The 19,684-nt window shown below is 48.8% G+C and overlaps 1 protein-coding gene across 2 annotated transcripts in view; it reads right to left on the reverse strand.

The window, feature by feature from the left end:
- The window catches only part of LOC121444589 (casein kinase I), a 31,048-nt gene extending 12,611 nt beyond the window's left edge, over window positions 1-18,437 (reverse strand). For both annotated transcript variants that reach the window (XM_041646428.1, XM_041646429.1), the window contains exons 1-4: window positions 18,103-18,437; window positions 10,984-11,094; window positions 1,318-1,466; window positions 446-674 (exon numbers count right to left, since the gene is read on the reverse strand). In XM_041646428.1, the coding sequence (XP_041502362.1) occupies window positions 446-674; window positions 1,318-1,466; window positions 10,984-11,094; window positions 18,103-18,178 (565 nt within the window). In that variant the 5' untranslated portion in view covers window positions 18,179-18,437. The remainder of the gene's footprint in view (window positions 1-445; window positions 675-1,317; window positions 1,467-10,983; window positions 11,095-18,102) is intronic.
- Between the last annotated feature and the right edge of the window lie 1,247 nt (window positions 18,438-19,684).

A 19,684-nucleotide genomic window follows, 5' to 3' on the forward strand; every position in this document is an offset into this window, starting at 1 on the left:
CTGGAAAGAAAAGGGAACTATGTCAAGAATGGCACGTCTATCTGTGTGTGCAAAAAGCAACACCCGGCAAACAAGAAAATGGAAATACAACTTCAAGAATAACGTAAAAATATACCTGCAGAATTATGTCACCAGAAGTTGTCCCTAACATGATATTAAAGAAACCTCCCTAACACTTCAGGCGTGTAATATGTAATAACCTTGGAGAAGTGCTGGAGAAGCCAGCTTCTGCCTACCCCACTGCACCTGGCAACATAAAGACTCCCAGTGGTTGTGTAAACCTGCTTGTCTGCTATGGAAGTTGGCTGACAGACTCCAGGCTTCTCTCATCACCAAACTGGCTCATAACCCCAGGCTGCTGAACAAGTTGGACTTTCCCTAAGCTAAGGGCGGGCATGTTAAAGGCACACTAAGTCAAGGGTTCCACCCCTATGTCAGGGCTCACCAATGCCAAGATGTGTGTTGATGGAGGCATAGCGTGCCGTCCCTGTAAGGTTCTTGTTCTCTCGATAGGGGATATGCTGGTGGGTGCGGGCATCCCGGTACTTCTTGGCCAGACCAAAGTCAATGATGTAGACCAGGTTGCCTTTCTTTCCCAGCCCCATGAGGAAGTTATCTGGCTTCACATCTCGATGAATGAAATTCTTCGAATGAATGTACTCAATACGACTTATCTAGAAACGGAGAAAAAGGTGATATGAACCCCACAGTGGTTCATATGCTGGGAAAGCACACAGCCTCTGCTTTCTGGAGATCACAATAGGGCGGTCATCCCTCAAGGTATCTTCAGCTCCCCCCACCCCAACACACTGGCCCAGACATCTCTTTTTCTTGGTTCCCATGAAGTAGAAAAGAGAGCAGGCTGAAGAGACCACACACCACTAACGATGGTCTGCATCAGCTGAACTCTGCATGAGCTATAACCAAGAGTTTTCATGGAAACCACCCCAAAGTTGCTACCAGTAAAATGTGGGCTCCCTGAGAGAACTGGGAAGTCCATTCAACATGGACACACTTGGAAAGCTAAAAACTGGTCTCTAATCTTGAGGCCAGGGTTAAATAAATTTCCCTTTCTATGCACAAATGGGTGTAATAATGGAGAACTGGCAACCAAATAACTATTTTCTTGAGACAGGGTTTTACTATGTAGCCCCTGCTGGCCTGGAACTCACAAAGATCTGCCTGTCTCTGACTTGAGTACTGGGATTAAATCATGTACCACCATGCCCATCATAACCCACTAATTTATTCTGTCAAGCCAGCAAGCACATGCCAAGTACCTACACTGCCTGTGCAGTTCAGGAAAAGGGTGCTTACCATTTGGTCAGCAAGCAACAGGACAGTTTTCAGACTAAACTTCCTTGAACAGAAGTTGAAGAGGTCTTCTAGGCTCGGTCCCAGTAGCTCCATCACCATGACATTGTAGTCCCCCTCAGCCCCACACCATCTGATGGTGGGGATGCCCACTGGAAGAGAAACCAGACACAGCCCTTCAGCCTGGGTACTGCATCAGGTCATCAGATCACCTCTTTCAACACGACAGGCGTTCAGTGGACTGAGTCTGTGGGTGTTCCAGTTCAGATGATCCTGGCAATGTCTCCTTCACATATGCTCACTTGTGCTTAAGTCACATATAGTAGTAACACATGACACGGAACAAACTCTGCTAAGTCAAGCAAGCAGTAGAAGCAAATGAGACGATCTCATAACACCAGTCAGCATCCACGGAAAGAAAAAGCACGTGAAGCAGACAGTCCAGACAGCCAGCTGAAGTCACAGCTGCACCAGTGAGACTAGAACCTAACGCCGGTTGTAGAAGAAAAAAGTTCCCGTTTTTTATAATACTGATAAGAGAAAAGCAAACACAATGAAAACTTCTTAGAGAGTCACATAGACTTTAAACACATCAACCAGCAGAAGAGAGAATAAGAACAGACAACCTCAACATAAAGGAACCAGTAGGGTGAGGTGCTTGTGTGATGGAGCTATAGAGGCAGTTTTGCACCTTGGACTACACAATGAGACCCTGTCTAAAGAAAACAACAACTACAAAACTAAACAATCTAGAATGCCAAAGGGGGAAGGAACTTAATGATGCCTCCAAGATGCCAGATCTGAAAACAGAAGTTAACACTAAAGCAGACTCTCTACCTTTGAGAAATGGGTTAAAGACCAAGTATCTCACCTAAAAACATGACTGATAAAGATGCTCAGAAAAAGCTGAGGGCTCTTGCTCATGAAGACTGCTTTGCTCAGGTCAAAGAGCAAGCACTGCAGAGAGGCGAGCTTTACCAGATGCCCATACTCCCCTCTGCCTACCAGAGCATGTGGTCTAGGGAGCTGCACACGCTCACTGGGCTCTGCCGTGAACCGAAGGCCTCTCTTTCCTTCCATGTCAAGAACCATTTAGTGGAGCTTCATTGGGAGTTTAGATGTTTGCAGGGAGATCCTACCATTTGGGGGGGAAAAAGCTTCAATATCTCAAAGTATTTCACATCTTACTTGAGAACCCATACAACAAATAACTAAATATAAAACTAACGCTGGGCGATGGTGGCGCACGCCTTTAATCCTAGCACTCGGGAGGCAGAGGCAGGCGGATCTCTGTGAGTTCGACACCAGCCTGGTCTACAAGAGCTAGTTCCAGGACAGGCTCCAAAACCACAGAGAAACCCTGTCTCGAAAAACCAAAAAAGAAAAAAGAAAAACAAAAATAAATATAAAACTAACAGACTTGGACCTGAGACAGACCTAGTTATTCCTAGCAGCAGCTCCTGGATCCCTGCCACCTTTTGTCACCCGTGCTCCCTCACAGGTGCTGTGTAACATCTCACACCAGGTCCCCACAATCTCTACCTTACCTGTCATCTGGATGGTGGTTTCAATGAAAATGGCTCTCACAGGCCCACAGGGAATGGCACTATTAGGTAAGGCCTTGCTGGAGGAAATCTGCCCCTAGGGGTGGTGGGCTTTGAGGTCCTAGATGATTCCAGGCCCAGTGTCTCCCCCTTTTCCTGCTGCCTGCCAATCCTAGATGGGGACCTCTCAGCACCCTGTCTGCCTCTGCTCATGTGCCCCCTTGCTCCGCATCACGACAACCGTAAGCCAGCCAAATTAAACGCTTTCCCTTGTAAGATTGCCACCTTGTCTCTTCACAGCAACAGAAACTCTAGGACAGATAGTTTAGGTTTGCTTTTCCTATTATAAATGGCACTGTGAATTATTTCTTATGTATGCCCACTCTAACACATGGAATTCCTTTTATCTCTGAACGTATACTCACAGACCCACGAGATGCTGGATGTCATCTACTGCCCAGCACTGTCTATTCCCTACGTGTACCAAGGGTGTGAAATCAATCTCTCTGACGACTGTGTCTTTTATGAACACAACTATTACATCTGTTTCTCTTTTCTGACAACTCAAGCATACTTTGTGGCAAAAAAGAGAAAGAGAGATTTAACGGTTTTACGTGAGACAAGTCTCTTACAGTGAGCAATGCTTTCAGGCTTTTGTTTTGTTTCTGAAATAGGGTCTCACTATGTACCCCAGTCTGGGCTTGAGTTCCAGGTTTTTCTGCTACCTCTCAAGTGCTAGGATTACAGGGACACGGCATCATGCCTGCCCAGCCTGCTCTCAGTATTTTTTTGTCTATGAAATTAGTCCTGACCCCAGAGTCATAAAGAGATCCTATTATCACCTTGTAAAAGTGCCAAAGTGCAATGCTACATATTGAGACCTTGTCTTAGTAATAACAAATGCTTATGTGCAGAAATCACTTTTGCTTCTAGTAGTGATAAAGAGATCCAAATGACCTCTGTACTGAAATAACTAAGGAGAGGTAAGATAAAAAGCATGAACCTCAGGAAGACAATGTTGAAGCCTGAAAGACCCCCATCACATGCCCAAGTGTCATCATAAAAGACAGAAACAAGCTGGGCGGTAGTGGTCCACACCTTTAATCTCAGCTCTTGGGAGGCAGAGGCAGGAGCATCTCTCTGAGTTTGAAGCCAGCCTGGTCTACAGAGTGAGTTCTACAGCTACACAGAGAAACCTTGTCCAAAAAACCCAAACAAAGACGAGGTGGAAGAATGTGCACGACAGAAACACTGAACACAAGGGGATAAGATTCTCAATGTCTAACATTCAAGTTATGACATCAAGCAGGGCATGTGGGTCCACAAATTAGAACTGGTAGAGAAGGGCATTAAAAACTCTGAGATCAAAGCCCAGTAAAGCATGTCAAGGGACTGCAATTCCAGCTGCTTAGGAAACGGAGACAAGAAGATCATAATTACAAGTTCAAGACTTGTCAGAGCTACAGAGCGAGTTCTAGGCCAGTCTGCGTAACTTACTGAGATCCTGTGTCAATACAAAAACAAAAAGTGGAGTGCCTGCTTGGCACGTGAGGGACTCTGAGATCAAAGCCCAGTAATGCAGAAGAAAAACTGAAGTCCTTCTGTGTATGTGTTACTTTTATTGATTAATGAATAAGGCTGCTTTGGCCTAGGGCAGGGCAGAATAGTCAGGTTGGAAGAGATAAACGAGTGTAGGCAGAATTAAGGAGACGCCGTGTAGCTGCCGAAGGAGAAAGACAAAGCTGGTAGGCCACAGCCTTGTGGTGATATATACATGAACAGAAATGGGTTAATTTAAGATGTAAGAGTTAGTTTATACAGACCGTGCAGCAGGCCCAGCTGAAGCGGTCAGACATCTGAAAACAAATCCAGACTCAGTTCAAAGAAGTCAGGTGTAAGAATCATGAAGGCAACTACATTAGTGCACAACAAACTGCCCACACAAATGGTGTTCCATCCGCAGTAGTCCTGCATAAAAGCTCCTTCCTGAAGAGTGAGATCCATATCTACACAAAGATATGACCAAGTGAGATCCATATCTACACAAAGCAATCAGCAGCACTTCTTAGCTGCAATATTCTTTGGAGAGAAACACGGCTATATTCAGGAGCAGGGGACTCAACTGTTGCAGAATATTTGTTTACACTGTATGAAGATGTGTCACTGTGACTGGTTTAATAAAGAGCTAAATGGCTAAAAGACAGGCAGGAGAGGGGAACTTGGGATGAATCTAGGGGCACTAGAGACACCAGTAAGACACTTAAGAAGTCAGACATACAGTACAGCTACATGGCAGAATGCAGAATAAAAATAGGTTAACTTAAGTTATAAGAACCAGTGGGGCCGGGCGGTGGTGGTGCACGCCTTTAATCCCAGCACTCGGGAGGCAGAGGCAGGTGGATCTCTGTGAGTTCGAGACCAGCCTGGTCTACAAGAGCTAGTTCCAGGACAGGCTCCAAAGCCAGAGAAACCCTGTCTCCAAAAACCAAAAAAAAAAAAAAAAAAAAAAAGAACCAGTGGGACAAGTCTAAGCTAGGTCAAACTTTCATAATTAGTAAGTCTCTGTATTTTTATTTGGGGCTGGCAGCAAAAAAAGTCTGATTACATATGGCATTCAACATCAGGCACCAGATGAAGCAATTACTTATATTGTCCTATCACTAAATAAAACTTGGGAGTCAGATACTGGGGTTAAAAACCTGACAGATCCAAAGAGCAATGGAGGAAAATCAGAAAAAGCCCTGGAAACCTCTCCAACCGCTCCCTCCCTGTACCTCTCTATCCACTTCCTTGGTCCTCCAACACATCTATGGCTAACTAACCCCCACAGCTCCAGGGCAAGCAGTGACATTCCCTCTCCTCTCTCAATTCTAGTCATCCTGTTCTCTAAGCCTTTGGACAAGACCTAAACAGGTTCAAATCCTATGAAGCCCCAGCAATGAGAAGGGAAGCTGACACAAATTCCCATCCCTACCCAGTACCTGCTGCGAAAGGCAAACCAGGTTTCTCCTACGCAGTGTCACGAGGTCTATCAACCACACTGTCCCAGGGCTGGCCACATAACCTACCCAGTCAACACCAAATACACACTTTCCCCCACGTGCTTTCTCCCCCCACTTAAAATTAAGCTTTTGTTCTTTGAGAGAGAGAGAAAAAGAATATGAAATTGTGTTGGTAGGGAGGTGAGAAAGATCTGGGAGGAGATCAAGAAAGGCAAACGATACAAGCAAAATATATGCAAACAAAATTGGAAAGAGCTGCCAGTGGTGCGGAGGAAGCTGGAGAGATGGCTCAGCAGGTAGAGCACTTGGTTGCTTCTGTAGGAGATCCAGGTTTGATTCCCAACAGTCACAGAGTGGTTCACAGCCACGTAAAAATGACTGCAGCTCCAGGGATCCACAACCTCTTCTGACTTCTGCAGGCCGCAGGAACAAATGTGATGCATACAAGCACACTGCGCGCGCGCGCGCACACACACACACACACACACACACAGGCAAATATCCTTATGTAAAGATTAAGAATAAAAAAGATGGGAATAGTGGTACACACTTTTAATCCCAGCTGTCAGGAGACAGGTGGATCTCTGAGTTCAAAGACAGCCAGAGCTACACAGACAGACCCTGCCTCAAAAAAGAAAAGGAGATTGTTATGTTGAGTGGAATTTCATTTAACAGTAAAAAAAAAAAGTTTTAAAAATTACACTGTGACAATATTTAAGGTGTACACTACCATAAATGGCATTTGGGGCAGGGGGGTGTTTCAAGACAAGGTTTCTCTGTGTACCCCTGGCTGTCCTGGAATTCACTCTGTAGACCAGGCTGGCCTTGAACTTTTGAGATCCAACTGCCTCTGCCTCCCAAGTGCTGGGATTCAAGGTGTGTGCCACCACTGCCTGGCTATAAATGGTATTAAAATTGTATTTTATAACTAATTATTGTTGATCTTGTTTGACTTCCCACACTATATAGGCGTGCTGGGATCACAGAAACACACTACTACATCCTGCTTGCACTTTAACCCACTGAGCCCTCTCCCTAGCCCAACTGCTGATATTTTGATCTTAAGCTAACAAAACTCTTTAATTTCTTCTATGTTTATTCTAGGAGAGTCTATCATATGCAAACAAGTTCTAGGAATATACAGTAAAAAGACTGTGAGATGCAGATAGCATGAATGCATTATATACATAACAGCAAACTGATATTTAGGAGGGATGTATCCATGGCTTCTTGATGTACTTAACAGCTGGGGGGGATTAAGTGACAGGAGGCAGCATCTTCCTTTTCAATGGGGAACAATAGTGCTATTTGTTAAACCACAGCATCAGAGACGGGATAAAATACAGTCACTGCAAAGATTCCTGAGCTCACAGATCCCTGGCTGGAAAAGATGAAGAATGTCTTTTGTGGCACACTTTACCTCAGCAAACTGCCAGAAACTAGTGGTGAAGCCTAGGAAGGAAGTGATTATCAACTAATTAGGAGAAGGTTCCTGATAAAGTATAATGAAGAACCTTCCAGTTACAGGCTCTTTGCTACTCTGGAGTCAGACATTCATACTAGCAAAATCCAGAAGCCAATGCCTGGAAAGTGTGCTACTAATCTTTTGTTTGCTTGTATTGCCAGGAACAAATGATGCTAGTGGTTTAAAGAAAAAACCTGAGTGCTGTCTGTGCCATGACTTGGTCTAAGATGCCAAAATAAGTAACTGAGGCCAGACACTAGAATACACAGGTATTCAGAACTGCTTTCCATTGTGATTTGACAAATATTTCAATGTAAATCTGGGCACTCAGAATTAATTCAAACAGAAGAATTCATTATATTTCCAGTAATTCAGTTAAGAATAATTAAACCTGCCAAACATTTCTAAACGATGTTATTTAGATTTTGAAAACCAAATTTCTCATGGGAGGACAAGAAAGAGAAACAGAAGGGCTGGGGCTGCAGTTCAGCGGTATGGTGCTTATCTAGCCCAGACAAAGTCCCAGCTTCATCCTAGCACCCCAAAACAACCCCAACATGCCCCAAATCATGGCAAACAGAACAAAGACGCAAAGGCGAGTGGAGATAGACTAGAGAGACTAGGCAGGCGTGTGACTTCACAGGGGAGGGAGGGCTCACAGCACTGCTACTCCAGCATCCCCTTCACCACACACTGCATGCTCTCTAGCTCCTGACTGACACGTGCCAGGCAGGATGGTCCACAACATCAGCTCTGACACTCGGGAGGAGAGCTGCAAGATTGTGAATGTGAGATCTTGACAAAAAGCCAAAGACAGAAGATACAAATACTGCCAGACATGCTGGCTTATCTGAGCACTTGGGAGGCAGAGGAATGAAGTTCACCAGCCTGGTCTACAAAGTGAGTTCCAGTCCAGTTATGGCAACACAGACTGTCTTGTTTGTTTTTTATTGCTGTGAAGAGACACAATGACCACAACAACTCTTTACATCTAACATCTCGTAGGCAGCAGGTAGTCGACTGTCACACCGCAAGAAGCGTGAGCAGGAAGAGCCCTCACAGCCACCTCCACAGTGACCGGCTTCCTCCAACAGGATACACACTTTGGGGGCCATTTTCTTTAAAATAAATAAATATAAAAAAGTGAAAAAAATTACGGTGATGTATATTTTCCTACCCAGATTCTATCACAAAGAGCCATTCTCCCATCCCACAGTGTCCTGGTAACATTTACCAGAAGCATCTGTAAACACACTAATGCTTTCTGCTGAGGAGCCACTGAAGGAGGGTGCGGTCTGAATCTACTTTAGGATATATCAGGAATGCAATAAACAGTTCAAAAAGCTACCGGGTCTTATCTGGCAGCACCAGCTGTTGTTGAAAGTCACTACTCAAGACTTTTACTAACACTGAATTCTAGTTTATTTCTAGTATTTCACCTTTAACCTATTGTGCTGACCAGATTTTGGGCTGGTGAAGTGCTCAGGGCACACTGTTGCAGGATATTTGTTTACATTGTATGAAGATGTGTCACTGTGATTGGTTTAATAAAGAGTAGGTAGAATAGATATGTGGGATTTCTGGTGAAAGAGAGGAAGAGGAAGAATCTAGGCGTGCCCAGATTAGGCCAGAAAGCTGCTGGGGGACTCTGAGAAGTCAGCCGTACGGTACAGAGCAGAGGTAACTGAGCCATGTGGCAGAAAGTAGATTAATAGAAACATAAGAGCTAATGGGACCAGTATAAGCTAATGGCCAAGCTTTTTTAATTAGTAAGAAGTCTCTGTGTAGTTATTTGTGGGCTGGTGTCCCAAGAAAGCCCGATGAGAGAGAGAGCATGTCCTGGGCTGAGAGCTCGGGTTCCAGTCTGTACCCTATGGAAAGCCTCCTGGGCTGATTCTCACGTGCAGCATCCACTGCTCAGAGCTCCAAAACTGCTTCTCCCTCAGCTTGGAGCTCATAACAAGGCACCATGACAATACCAGCGCCTGCAAGTCTTCCAGATGGGTCATGGTGCTGCCAGCCACTCAACTCTATGCCAGAGCCAACATAAACAAGATCAGGACAACGAAAGAGGTGTTTGTTCCTTTCAGAAAGTAGCAAAGCAATCCGTGTTCATCTACATACAAAGAACATGACATGACAAGGTTTCTCCAGAGAGCAAAGTGTATCTCCTATCCTGCACCTGCCAACCTCCATTTAGTCTCAGATAGCAAACACTGCCAAAACTGTTCAGTCTTTGCCTGGACACATTACGCTTCCTAAAAACAAAGACCTGTAGGGCACCCCGCAGTCAACAAGAGTAAAACCTTACCAAAGCCTGAGGAACAGCCTTCAAACACCAAGAGAGGATAATACCCATTTTTGAATCTTGTCTGGGTCTATGGGCAATGATGACTGAGGGCCCAGCACAGGAAGTAATGCTCTCCACTAGCAGGTACTCAGCCGGCATCTAGGACACTCCACAGCACAGGGCAGTTTGGGGCACACTATACTTGTTTCTCATCACTATCTGGCTGCCTTTCCACTTAGTCACTCTAGGCTAGCAGTCAGAACTACAACCCTTAATATACTAATCTCAAATGCTGACACTCCTAGAAAAGACCAACCCCATGTCACTTTGTTCTACTCTCTACTTGTTACAAACTACGCAGCCAGTCCCTGATGCTCCCAAGAAGGCTGTCTTACTGAGGACGACACCAAAGGGCAGGTGTGCAGGATTGGGTCTCTGCTGACCTGAGACAACAAGAAAAAAAAAAAAAAAACCAACAAAATTGGATAGGATGAAACAGAAGGAAAAGAGTCAAAGAAAGAGCACCTGAAACACATATACAGAGACCAAACAGAAATCCCATAAAAATGTTTTAACATCAGAAACCATAACACATACGCAAAATATCTGAAAGAAAATGCAAAAGAAAAAAATTTAACAACCAGACAAAGCATTATGAGGCAGTTTCCCTTTTCCTGCTGACAACAGGCCATAAAAGTTCCATCATGGGGGTTGGTTGGGGGCATGGAGGGGGCTCTCTCTCCTCCCTGCTCTAACTACCACGGCACCATGGAGGCTTCTGCTAGAGATCATGAGTAATGGCCACAAGCAGGATCCTATTCTCCAGAAGAACCCTGACCCTGACCCCGCGAGTCAGTTCTATCATCTAGGAAGGAGCCCTCACAACGCTGCTGTGTCTCCAAAGCCTTGAATAAGAACACCTGCTCCATCAGTCAAACTATTTCCAAGTTCCCAGAATTCTAGAAGTGAGACTGGCCTGTCACTGGCTTCAGTTCTCCAAGGTGTTGGGGTGAGGTTTTACAGAACTGAGAACAGTGAGTGGCTGAGCTAGGAGAGTCAGAGAAGTCATGTTCAGAATTTCTATCCAAGAGAAAGTGAGCGTCAGAGTCAGGTTCTAAGGAAAGCATGGCCCAGAAGAGGCCGACGGGCAGGAAGCCCCGAGGTATGACAAGCAGCACCAGTGGGGGCACCAGAGAGAAAATGTTTACTTCAAACCTTTCATAAAACCCAGATTTCAAAGACATTATCATCGAACGGGAAGCTAAGAAAAGTAGTTCTTAAGCAAAACAAGTACGACTATGCTTCTTTTTCTTGGTAGGGTACCTGTAAGCCAGGCTGTGGGCAGAATCTGACCCCAATGAACCTTACCTCCTCCCTGCATCATTTTGTAGATCTTGCTCTCGATGTGGAGCTGAGGATGTTTGGTTTTGACACATTCAAGCTTGATGGCAACTTCTTCTCCTGCAGCAATATCCGTACCTTAGCAAAGAGAGAAAATCACATCCATTACCAGATAACCCAGAGCTGACTACAGAAAGGACAAGCGCTATTTCTACCCTTTACATCTTTCTGAGGCAGGAACGGTGCTGGGGATGGAATCCAGCACCCTTGGACATGGCTAGGCCAAAACCTGCCACCGAACCACACCCTTGCTCTTAACTGAGCTAAGCTCCCAGAGATGGACAAATGACAGATGCGCTTCACTTCCTATCAGAGACTGCCCTGTACTGCACAGGGAAATCCATCTCTACCTGTACCCACTGCACAAGTCGGTCACCGGAGTTGAAGGCTCCAGTCTTCTGCCCACTCAGGCACCTCAAAGCAGAGTAACAGGACACTTCTGTGCTGCCCCGTCTCCCGAGAAGAGCAGATGGCTTTTACTCTATTCATCCTGCAGCCTGAGGCCAGACAGGCTTGGCATCCACCCACACATCCCAACAGTTTCTCACCAGCAGTTCTCAAGTGGGCTCAGTCCCCTCATGGCTGCAGGAGTCATCTCTAACAAAACCATCCAAGGCCGGCAAAAGCCTCAACTAAACCGAGAGATACGCTCCCGGGTACCCCAACGTTGTTTGTAGACCAGACTGGCCTTGAACTCAGAGATCTGCCTGTGTCTCTCAACTGCTGGGATTGAAGGCAGGTACCACTCTTAGGGCTAGGAGACTAGAACTGGCCAGCTCTGCCTTTGCAGTACAAACAGGACACGTAGCTTTTGTCAGTTTGTGACAGACATGATGATGACTAGAGCCCAGGAGCTCGGAGGCAAAGACAGTTTCCCGTGTGAGCGTCCCTCTCGTGCCTCACTCCACCACCTCCCTTCAGGCTCCCTGCCCCCAGCTGCTGGGGATTTTCCTCTGCTCCCTCATGGACCATCCAGCCTACTGCACCTCACGGGCCCTCCTGCCTGACAGGTTGCTTCTGAATAGAATGTACTTCCAGGAATGTGGTCATCTGAAAAAGATAACATGGCCTTCTACAGAGCCAGCCAGAACCAACCACACATGACCAGGGTCTGTGCTGGGTAGACAAGTTATGGACTGAACAGCCTAGCTACTTTTCTTGGTGACTCAATTTCTCTTGTCAACTGAGATGGGAGGGGTCAGCAAGAGTTTCCCAGGGAGCTGAGGAAACAAATGGTTAATGCGTCACTCAGAGAGAAGGGGGAGCAAGACCTGTAAGCACAGGGACGATGCTAACAGCTGTGTCTAGTGCCACCAAAGAACCAGAGACAAGTCATTTTGTCTGTCAGATGGAGCTTCCAGAGCTAATTTTCAACGCTGCAGTTCTGTAAGAATAACAGGATCCCAATAGTTGCCAGTAACCATTCATTCTGGGCTTAAGAACTTCACTATTTATCCCACAAAACCTCTTTGGAACACTAGTAATAAGCAACTTATCTTACTCTTCTTGCCTGCAGCAGGGCAGCCTATCCATTTACACAAAATGTGACTTCATCTAGAAAGTACCTACAGATGAAAAATGACCTCTGAGTTCTTTTAAGGACCTGGACTTTGAGCTGAACTTGCCAGCCAGGAGGAATGGTGATTCATTCCACCAGTGACGTCAGTGACTCCCTGCACCCCAAAGCAGTAGTCTTTGGGGGACAGCATACCACCCTCCACAGGGACAAGACAGACTGGGGCTGAATCAGGACCTTCAGGAAGGTGGAAAGTGCCTCCAGCTTTACTCTTCTGTGGCCACTATAGTTCATCCCTGGAATACTCTCGGTCTTGCGAACAATGACCACTGACAACTGTGAATTACACCTTCTCAAGGAGCCAACGCCATGTACTGTGTCAGGACAAGAGTCTGCAGAACTATGAAGAGGCGGCAATGAGTCTGGTAATTAGCAGGAGAGGAGCAGCTGGACAGAGGACACCTAAACACGAGGACAGCACAGGCCTCCTCCATGGACTTCCTCACCTGGGAAGAAGGCCTAAGCAGCTTCTGTCTATCTTATGGGTGCCAATGCAGACTCACTGGTTTGAGTCCTGTAGCTCTGGCCCACCATCGCTGCAGACTACATCTCCTGAGCCCCACTAGCATGCTCATCTAGTCCAGACTTTACACAGGAAGGACGGACCTAGGAGCTCTGGTACCTAAAAGATGCCACTGTCATCAGGGGCCAGCATCCTACAATCAACATGGAGAAGCCAGAGAGCCTCCACAATCTGCCTTCCCGGCCTCGGCATGTACACGCATGCCCCACGTTCACGACCTCGGCATGTACACGCATGCCCCACGTTCACGACCTCGGCATGTACACGCATGCCCCACGTTCCCGGCCTCGGCATGTACACGCATGCCCCACGTTCCCGACCTCTGCATGTACACGCATGCCCCACGTTCCCGACCTCTGCATGTACACGCATGCCCCACGTTCACGACCTCGGCATGTACACGCATGCCCCACGTTCACGACCTCGGCATGTACACGCATGCCCCACGTTCACGACCGCTGCATGTACACGCATGCCCCACGTTCACCTCTGCATGTACACGCATGCCCCACGTTCACGACCTCGGCATGTACACGCATGCCCCACGTTCACGACCTCTGCATGTACACGCATGCCCCACGTTCACGACCTCGGCATGTACACGCATGCCCCACGTTCACGACCTCGGCATGTACACACATGCCCCACGTTCACGACCTCGGCATGTACACGCATGCCCCACGTTCACGACCGCTGCATGTACACGCATGCCCCACGTTCACGACCTCTGCATGTACACGCATGCCCCACGTTCACGACCTCGGCATGTACACGCATGCCCCACGTTCACGACCGCTGCATGTACACGCATGCCCCACGTTCACGACCTCTGCATGTACACGCATGCCCCACGTTCACGACCTCTGCATGTACACGCATGCCCCACGTTCACGACCTCGGCATGTACACGCATGCCCCATGTTCACGCACAGATCTAACTAAAAACATCAAAAGCCAAAATCAACCGCACCAAAACATTTATCGTCTTACTACCTGCACAGTATCAATATCTGTATGCAGTTAAACAATGCTGGAACTGAAGACAGGGACCCCACTGGGCAGAGGCTGGACTGTGTGTAGATGTACAATAACATTAGGTGATGGCCCACAGCCATCTGTAACTCCAGTTCCAGGGGACATGACACAAAAATAATAATAAAAAAAAAAAAGAAAGAAAAACAAAGTTATGTCCCTCAGGTTGAACAGTCCATAAAGGTTGATGAATCACACAAACCTAACCCAGAATATCACTCTGTCTAGGGACAGGAAAGGAACTCTGAATGACAAGCCCAGATGCTGGTCCCTCCAAGGTTTCTGGAGGATCTGGGTTCATTTCCCAGTTTCCACATGACAGCTAACAACTGCCCCGCAACACTAGGTACAGGGGACTGGACATTCTCTTCAGGTCTCCTTAGGAACTGCATACATGAGAGCAGGCAAAACACATCATATAAAAATACATTTTTTTTTTTTTTTTTGGTTTTTCGAGTCAGGGTTTCTCTGCGGCTTTGGAGCCTGTCCTGGAACTAGCTCTGTAGACCAGGCTGGTCTCGAACTCACAGAGATCCGCCTGCCTCTGCCTCCCGAGTGCTGGGATTAAAGGCGTGTGCCACCATCGCCGGGCTAAAAATACATCTTAAAAATAAAACAAAACATACAGTTGGGTGGTAATGGTGGTGGACACCTTTAATCCCAGCACTCGGGAGGCAGAAGCAGGCCTCTCTGTGAGTTTGAGGCAGCCTAGTCTACAATCCGAGTTCCAGGACAGTCAAGGAAACCCTGTGAAGTCCTCTCTTGAGAAAAAGAGAAAGAGAAAAACAAAAACCCAAGAAACAATCTTGTTAATAGCGAAGTGGGGAGCCACCTCCCAACAGCAAGGCAAAGGTCATCTCACAGGGTGATGTCAGCAGAGTAGCACACAGTGTCACTTGCTATCCGTCAGAATAACACTAGTCCAAGGCAGAAGCAAGCCATGGCCCAACGGCACTGCAGGATGGGAACTCTATAATTACAATGGTGCTACCACAACTTTTAGGGACTAAGCCTAGATCACAGTACCCTCAAATATCCAGGTTCAGCCACCCATCTCCAACACATCAGTTAGAACGAAAAGTAACAAAGCACAGCAGAGGAGATTTATTCAACATAATCACACTAGGGAGAACTGCCAGGCTGTCACTCAGGTGTCCTCGTTTTTGATCATACGACATCTAAACATGCTGGGCTGCTATACTAGCATGAATGCCAAGCCCAGGTCGGACCCTCCTGGAACTTCAAACTAAGCAGACCTGGTCAAGGCATGGTCCCACCATTACTGTCTCAGTTCCTATCTGTCCTGGAAGGTATATACATAAACTGTCAGAACTATATGGAATCTTTCTGAACATCAAGTTTGGGGGTAGCACAAGGATTTCAGCCTTGACTTTCCTCCAACATGGGTAATTTTAATTCCTTGATGTCTGGCTCAATAGATAACATACTTACTATCCAAGCATGAGGGTCCGAGTTTGGACCCCCAGCACCTATGTAAATGCTAGGTAGGTCTGACACCCCACTTGTTATCCCTATCCAGGAAGCACAGACTGGGTTTCTGGAGCAAGTTTGGTTAACTTGCCTCAGTATATAAAGTGAAAAGGGACCGCACACAGCACTCGGGAGGCAGAAGCAGGCAAATCTCTGAGTTTAAGGCTAGCTAGGACTACATGGTGAGACCCTGTCTTAAAACAAACAACAGCAACGAAAAACCCCACAAACTATGACAGACAGGTAAGCCAGGGACTCTAGCCCTAGAATCCCAGTGATCCATTTTAGAACACATCAGAGGAATAATCAAAATAGAACTCCCTGGAAAAGGTTAGCTCACGTGATCAAATGCTGTGTGCCCAGGACTGTCTAAGCTAGTCAGATGTAGAAGTCCCACCACCCACACGCCTGTGGAAGACCCTGGGCAGGTTCAAGACAGTCTCTCAACCCTCTCCTTTCCCTGTGCACCACTGCTCTGGATGGAAAGAGGCTGCGGGAACTGGGGGGGTGAGGTGGGTGGGGTGCTGAAGTGCTGTGATGTGGTAAGCCACACCCCCGACAGAGCCTGAACACTGAGAAGAGTTTAGGTCTCTGAGTGGCATGTGACACCACATCACAATTTGGTTGTTAGCATCAATCTTCAGAAAGCACAAAACTGCTTGGCAAAATCTCAGGGAACAAAAAGTTTCAAAACACCTATTTTCTGATGCCCATGAAAGGGTGGCTAATGGATTGGCTTCAGTGTAGCTCCTATATCCTGAAGTAAACTTCTGCCAAAAATCTATTGTTCTATAAATAAGCCAAACATCTCCATTTACCCAGCACTCTGACCCCCAAACACTGCCGAGAAGGCATCTGGTGGACTACTTGGTTATAAATATTTAAATACGCAAACCCCAAGCATCTCTAAAGCATGTTTTACTAATCAGGCCACGATGGTAAGAAGTACAGGTACTAACTACTTCTGATGTACTACAGTACTGACGTGGCACCTAGCAGGGTTGCCAGGCACCACAAAAAGAACTAAGAACTACCTATATCCTATATGGGTCAGTTGTTCACCCCACACCAGAAGTCAGAGTAGGAAGTTCTTGGACTTGGGTAGCCTGAGAGGCAAGGCCCAAACCTCTGCTTCTGCCTGACTCTATTACAGGTACAACAGCCAAAGGAATGCAGAAGCTGGGCTACTCAACAGAGCACACTTGCCTCTCACAGGCAACAACCCAGAAGGCTGGCGGACCTCAAGTTCAGGGGCTTTGCAATGATCTACAATCCCACTCATTTTAAAATGCCCAACAAGAGGGTTTAAACAAACCCGTAATTACATGGATGTATGTGCATATTCTTTCACTGTCAAGTCTGACGTAAGCCCGGATAGTCTAATCCTCAGGGTAGGATTCTCAAGTCTGCCTTGACAATTCTGAGAGTCAAGTCATGAGAACTTCCAGGCCACTTCCTCCCCTCTCTTCTGCCAACCTCTTCACACCGACTGTGCCCGCATCGGTCACAATTTCATTCCTGTTGATGTCCAGGAGTCCAGCAGTCAACTTAAGATGCTCACCCTACACTGCAGACCCCCACCAACCCAAGGCTCAAGGGCCAGGAACTGCTCTAGCTCAGACCTTCCCAGCCCTGGGCTGGAGTAAGGTGGCAGCCATGAGCGCACAGACGATCCCTCCCGGCAGGTCAGTTCACTGGAAACACCACTTGAACCCGCAGACACCGGCCCGTCACCTTCCCATTTCGGGGCCGGGACACTCCCCACCTCCACGCTACCCTTCCGATTGTTCTGACATTTCTCCCCCACACACCCAAACACGCAGGATGACCCTGCAGGGGTGAGGGGCAGGACCGGAGCCTCGGAGGAGCACAGAGAGCGTGGCCTTTGTTTACTGCGGTGACCTTAGGTGGGGGGGAGGCTGCTGACGCCGGGCCCCGCAGCCCAGGCCCGGCCTCCTTGGGGCCCCACCCCCAGCCCGCTGCCCTCCTTCCCCCAACGCCCCGCTCTCCCCTCCCCCGCCCCACGGTCCCGCTGCCCCTGGCCGAGCTCCAGCACAGCCCCCCGCCCGGACCCGCCGTCCTTTTCCCACGCCCTCCGACACCCCACAACCGCTCTCCGAGCCCCGCTGCCCCCGCCTCCGGAGCCTGCTCCCCACCTCGCTGGCCCCCGACCACTCCCCAGGCTCTCTCCGAGCTCTACCCCCACTGTTCCGGGGTCCCCCCCGACTCGCTCTCCCGACCCTTCCCCGCCCTCCTCCGCAGCCCGCCGAGCCCAGCCCCCCTGCCGCGCTCGCACGGCGGCCGTTGGTGTCGGCCGCGGCCGGTGGTCCGGACCCCCGGACTGCGGGGATGCAGAGCGGCCGAGCGTCCCCTCCGGCCCTGGCGGAGGCCTCGGCCCCGCCGGGAACCCCGCCCGCCCGCCAGCCCGCCCGGCTCCCGGGAGCTCGATGGCGCCGGGCCTCACCGAGATAGATGTCTCCGAAGGAGCCGCTGCCGATCTTGCGGCCCAGCCGGTACCTGTTCCCGACCCTCAGCTCCATGGCGGCGGTGCGGCTCGCTGCTGCCCGCCCGCCCGGCCGCTTCCTGGGTCTGCGCTCCGGGAGGCGGCGCCGCTGCTGCCGCTACTGCGGGTCCGGTCCGGCTCCGCCCCCCTCACGGCCCCGCTTTCACCATCGCTTTCCGGTTGCCCCGTCGCTCTCAGCGCCTCAATACGGGGCGGATGGGACAGTCCGAGCGCCGCCGCCGCTGCTCCGGCCCCTGCCGGTCCCGCTCACGCTCTCCCCGCCGCGGATGGACTCGGATCTTCCGGGCCTAAATCCCCCTTCAGCTGCCTAAAGGAGCCGCCGCCATCGCGCTGTGACGTCACTTCCCCTAGCAACCCGGAGGGGCGGGGCCACGGTGCTCGGGGGCGGGGCTTGGCTACTTAATGGATTGCGCAGCCGCAACCGGGCTAGTTTCTCTGTCCCCTTAGCCACGGCGCTCCGGCAGTACTGCTACGGCTGGTCTCTCTGGGCTTTCCATTTGTCTCCAACAGGAATCTGAGAAAGCTAAACCGTGCGTGGTAGGATATGGCCTGTAGGGAAAGGGTAGTCCCAGCTCTCGGGAGGACGAGTCAGGAGGATCATGAGTTCTAGACCATCCTAAGCTACAAGAGACCCTGATTCTAAACACACCACATGTACCAAGCAGCAGTTCTTTCTGCAAAGCCCAGGAGAGGTCCTGAAGAGCTGCTCTTTACAAATGAGGGGAACGGGGTAGAGAGGAGGCTCCAGGCCCGGCTATGGGGGGTCACAGATAGGCAATTTGTTTTGTAGGAATCAACAGTCGTAGGCTTTGAATGCTGCAGTTGCGGCACCTTCTTGCTCATCAAGGATGGAAGGAGAGTGGTCCTGGGACAGTAAGGTAAAGTTGAATTCACTGAGGGTATAGAGGGTATGACCCAGACCCTAGTCTCTCTCCAGTGCCATCTGCCTGGAGACCACATCAACCTTTCTTTTTTTCTGGTCTGTATTGGATCTGAATGTTCTTCCTGGAAAATGCATTCATGAATTCTGAAGTCCAGGCCGATGGCCAGATTCCAAGGCTTGGCTGTCTGTTCTGACCACTGAGGAGGGCCTTCGGGGAAGCCACCACACAGGAGGTATACCCTACACCCCACCCAGCTAGGAACACAGAGCCGTGGATCAACTTAATGCTTTTTATTTGAACAGCTAGCACCCATACCATGCTGTACACAAGGTATAGAGCTTCATGACACCTCAGAGTGACTCCTGGCGCGTGGGCAAGCAAAGCTGTCATGCAATTGCTCCCCAGGAACACACGGAGCTCGTATCTCTTCCTTTCTGGTCTCCTGGCTCCACCACCTTCCTTTTGGGGGTGCCGCAGGGCCTGCCTACACATAGCTAGCGGTCAGGTTGGAGAGCGTTACACAGCGTGGCTGGAGATAGAAGACACCAGAAGACAAACAAACCAGTAGCCATTGAGTGGTGGGTAGCTGGGAACTGCCCAACTTCTCAATCCAGGAGACAGAGCCGGTCTTGACCAGA

Source organism: Microtus oregoni, unplaced genomic scaffold, assembly GCF_018167655.1.
Source record: "Microtus oregoni isolate MIOR12 unplaced genomic scaffold, Mior012 000134F_ref0000037, whole genome shotgun sequence".
Lineage (NCBI taxonomy): Eukaryota > Metazoa > Chordata > Mammalia > Rodentia > Cricetidae > Microtus > Microtus oregoni.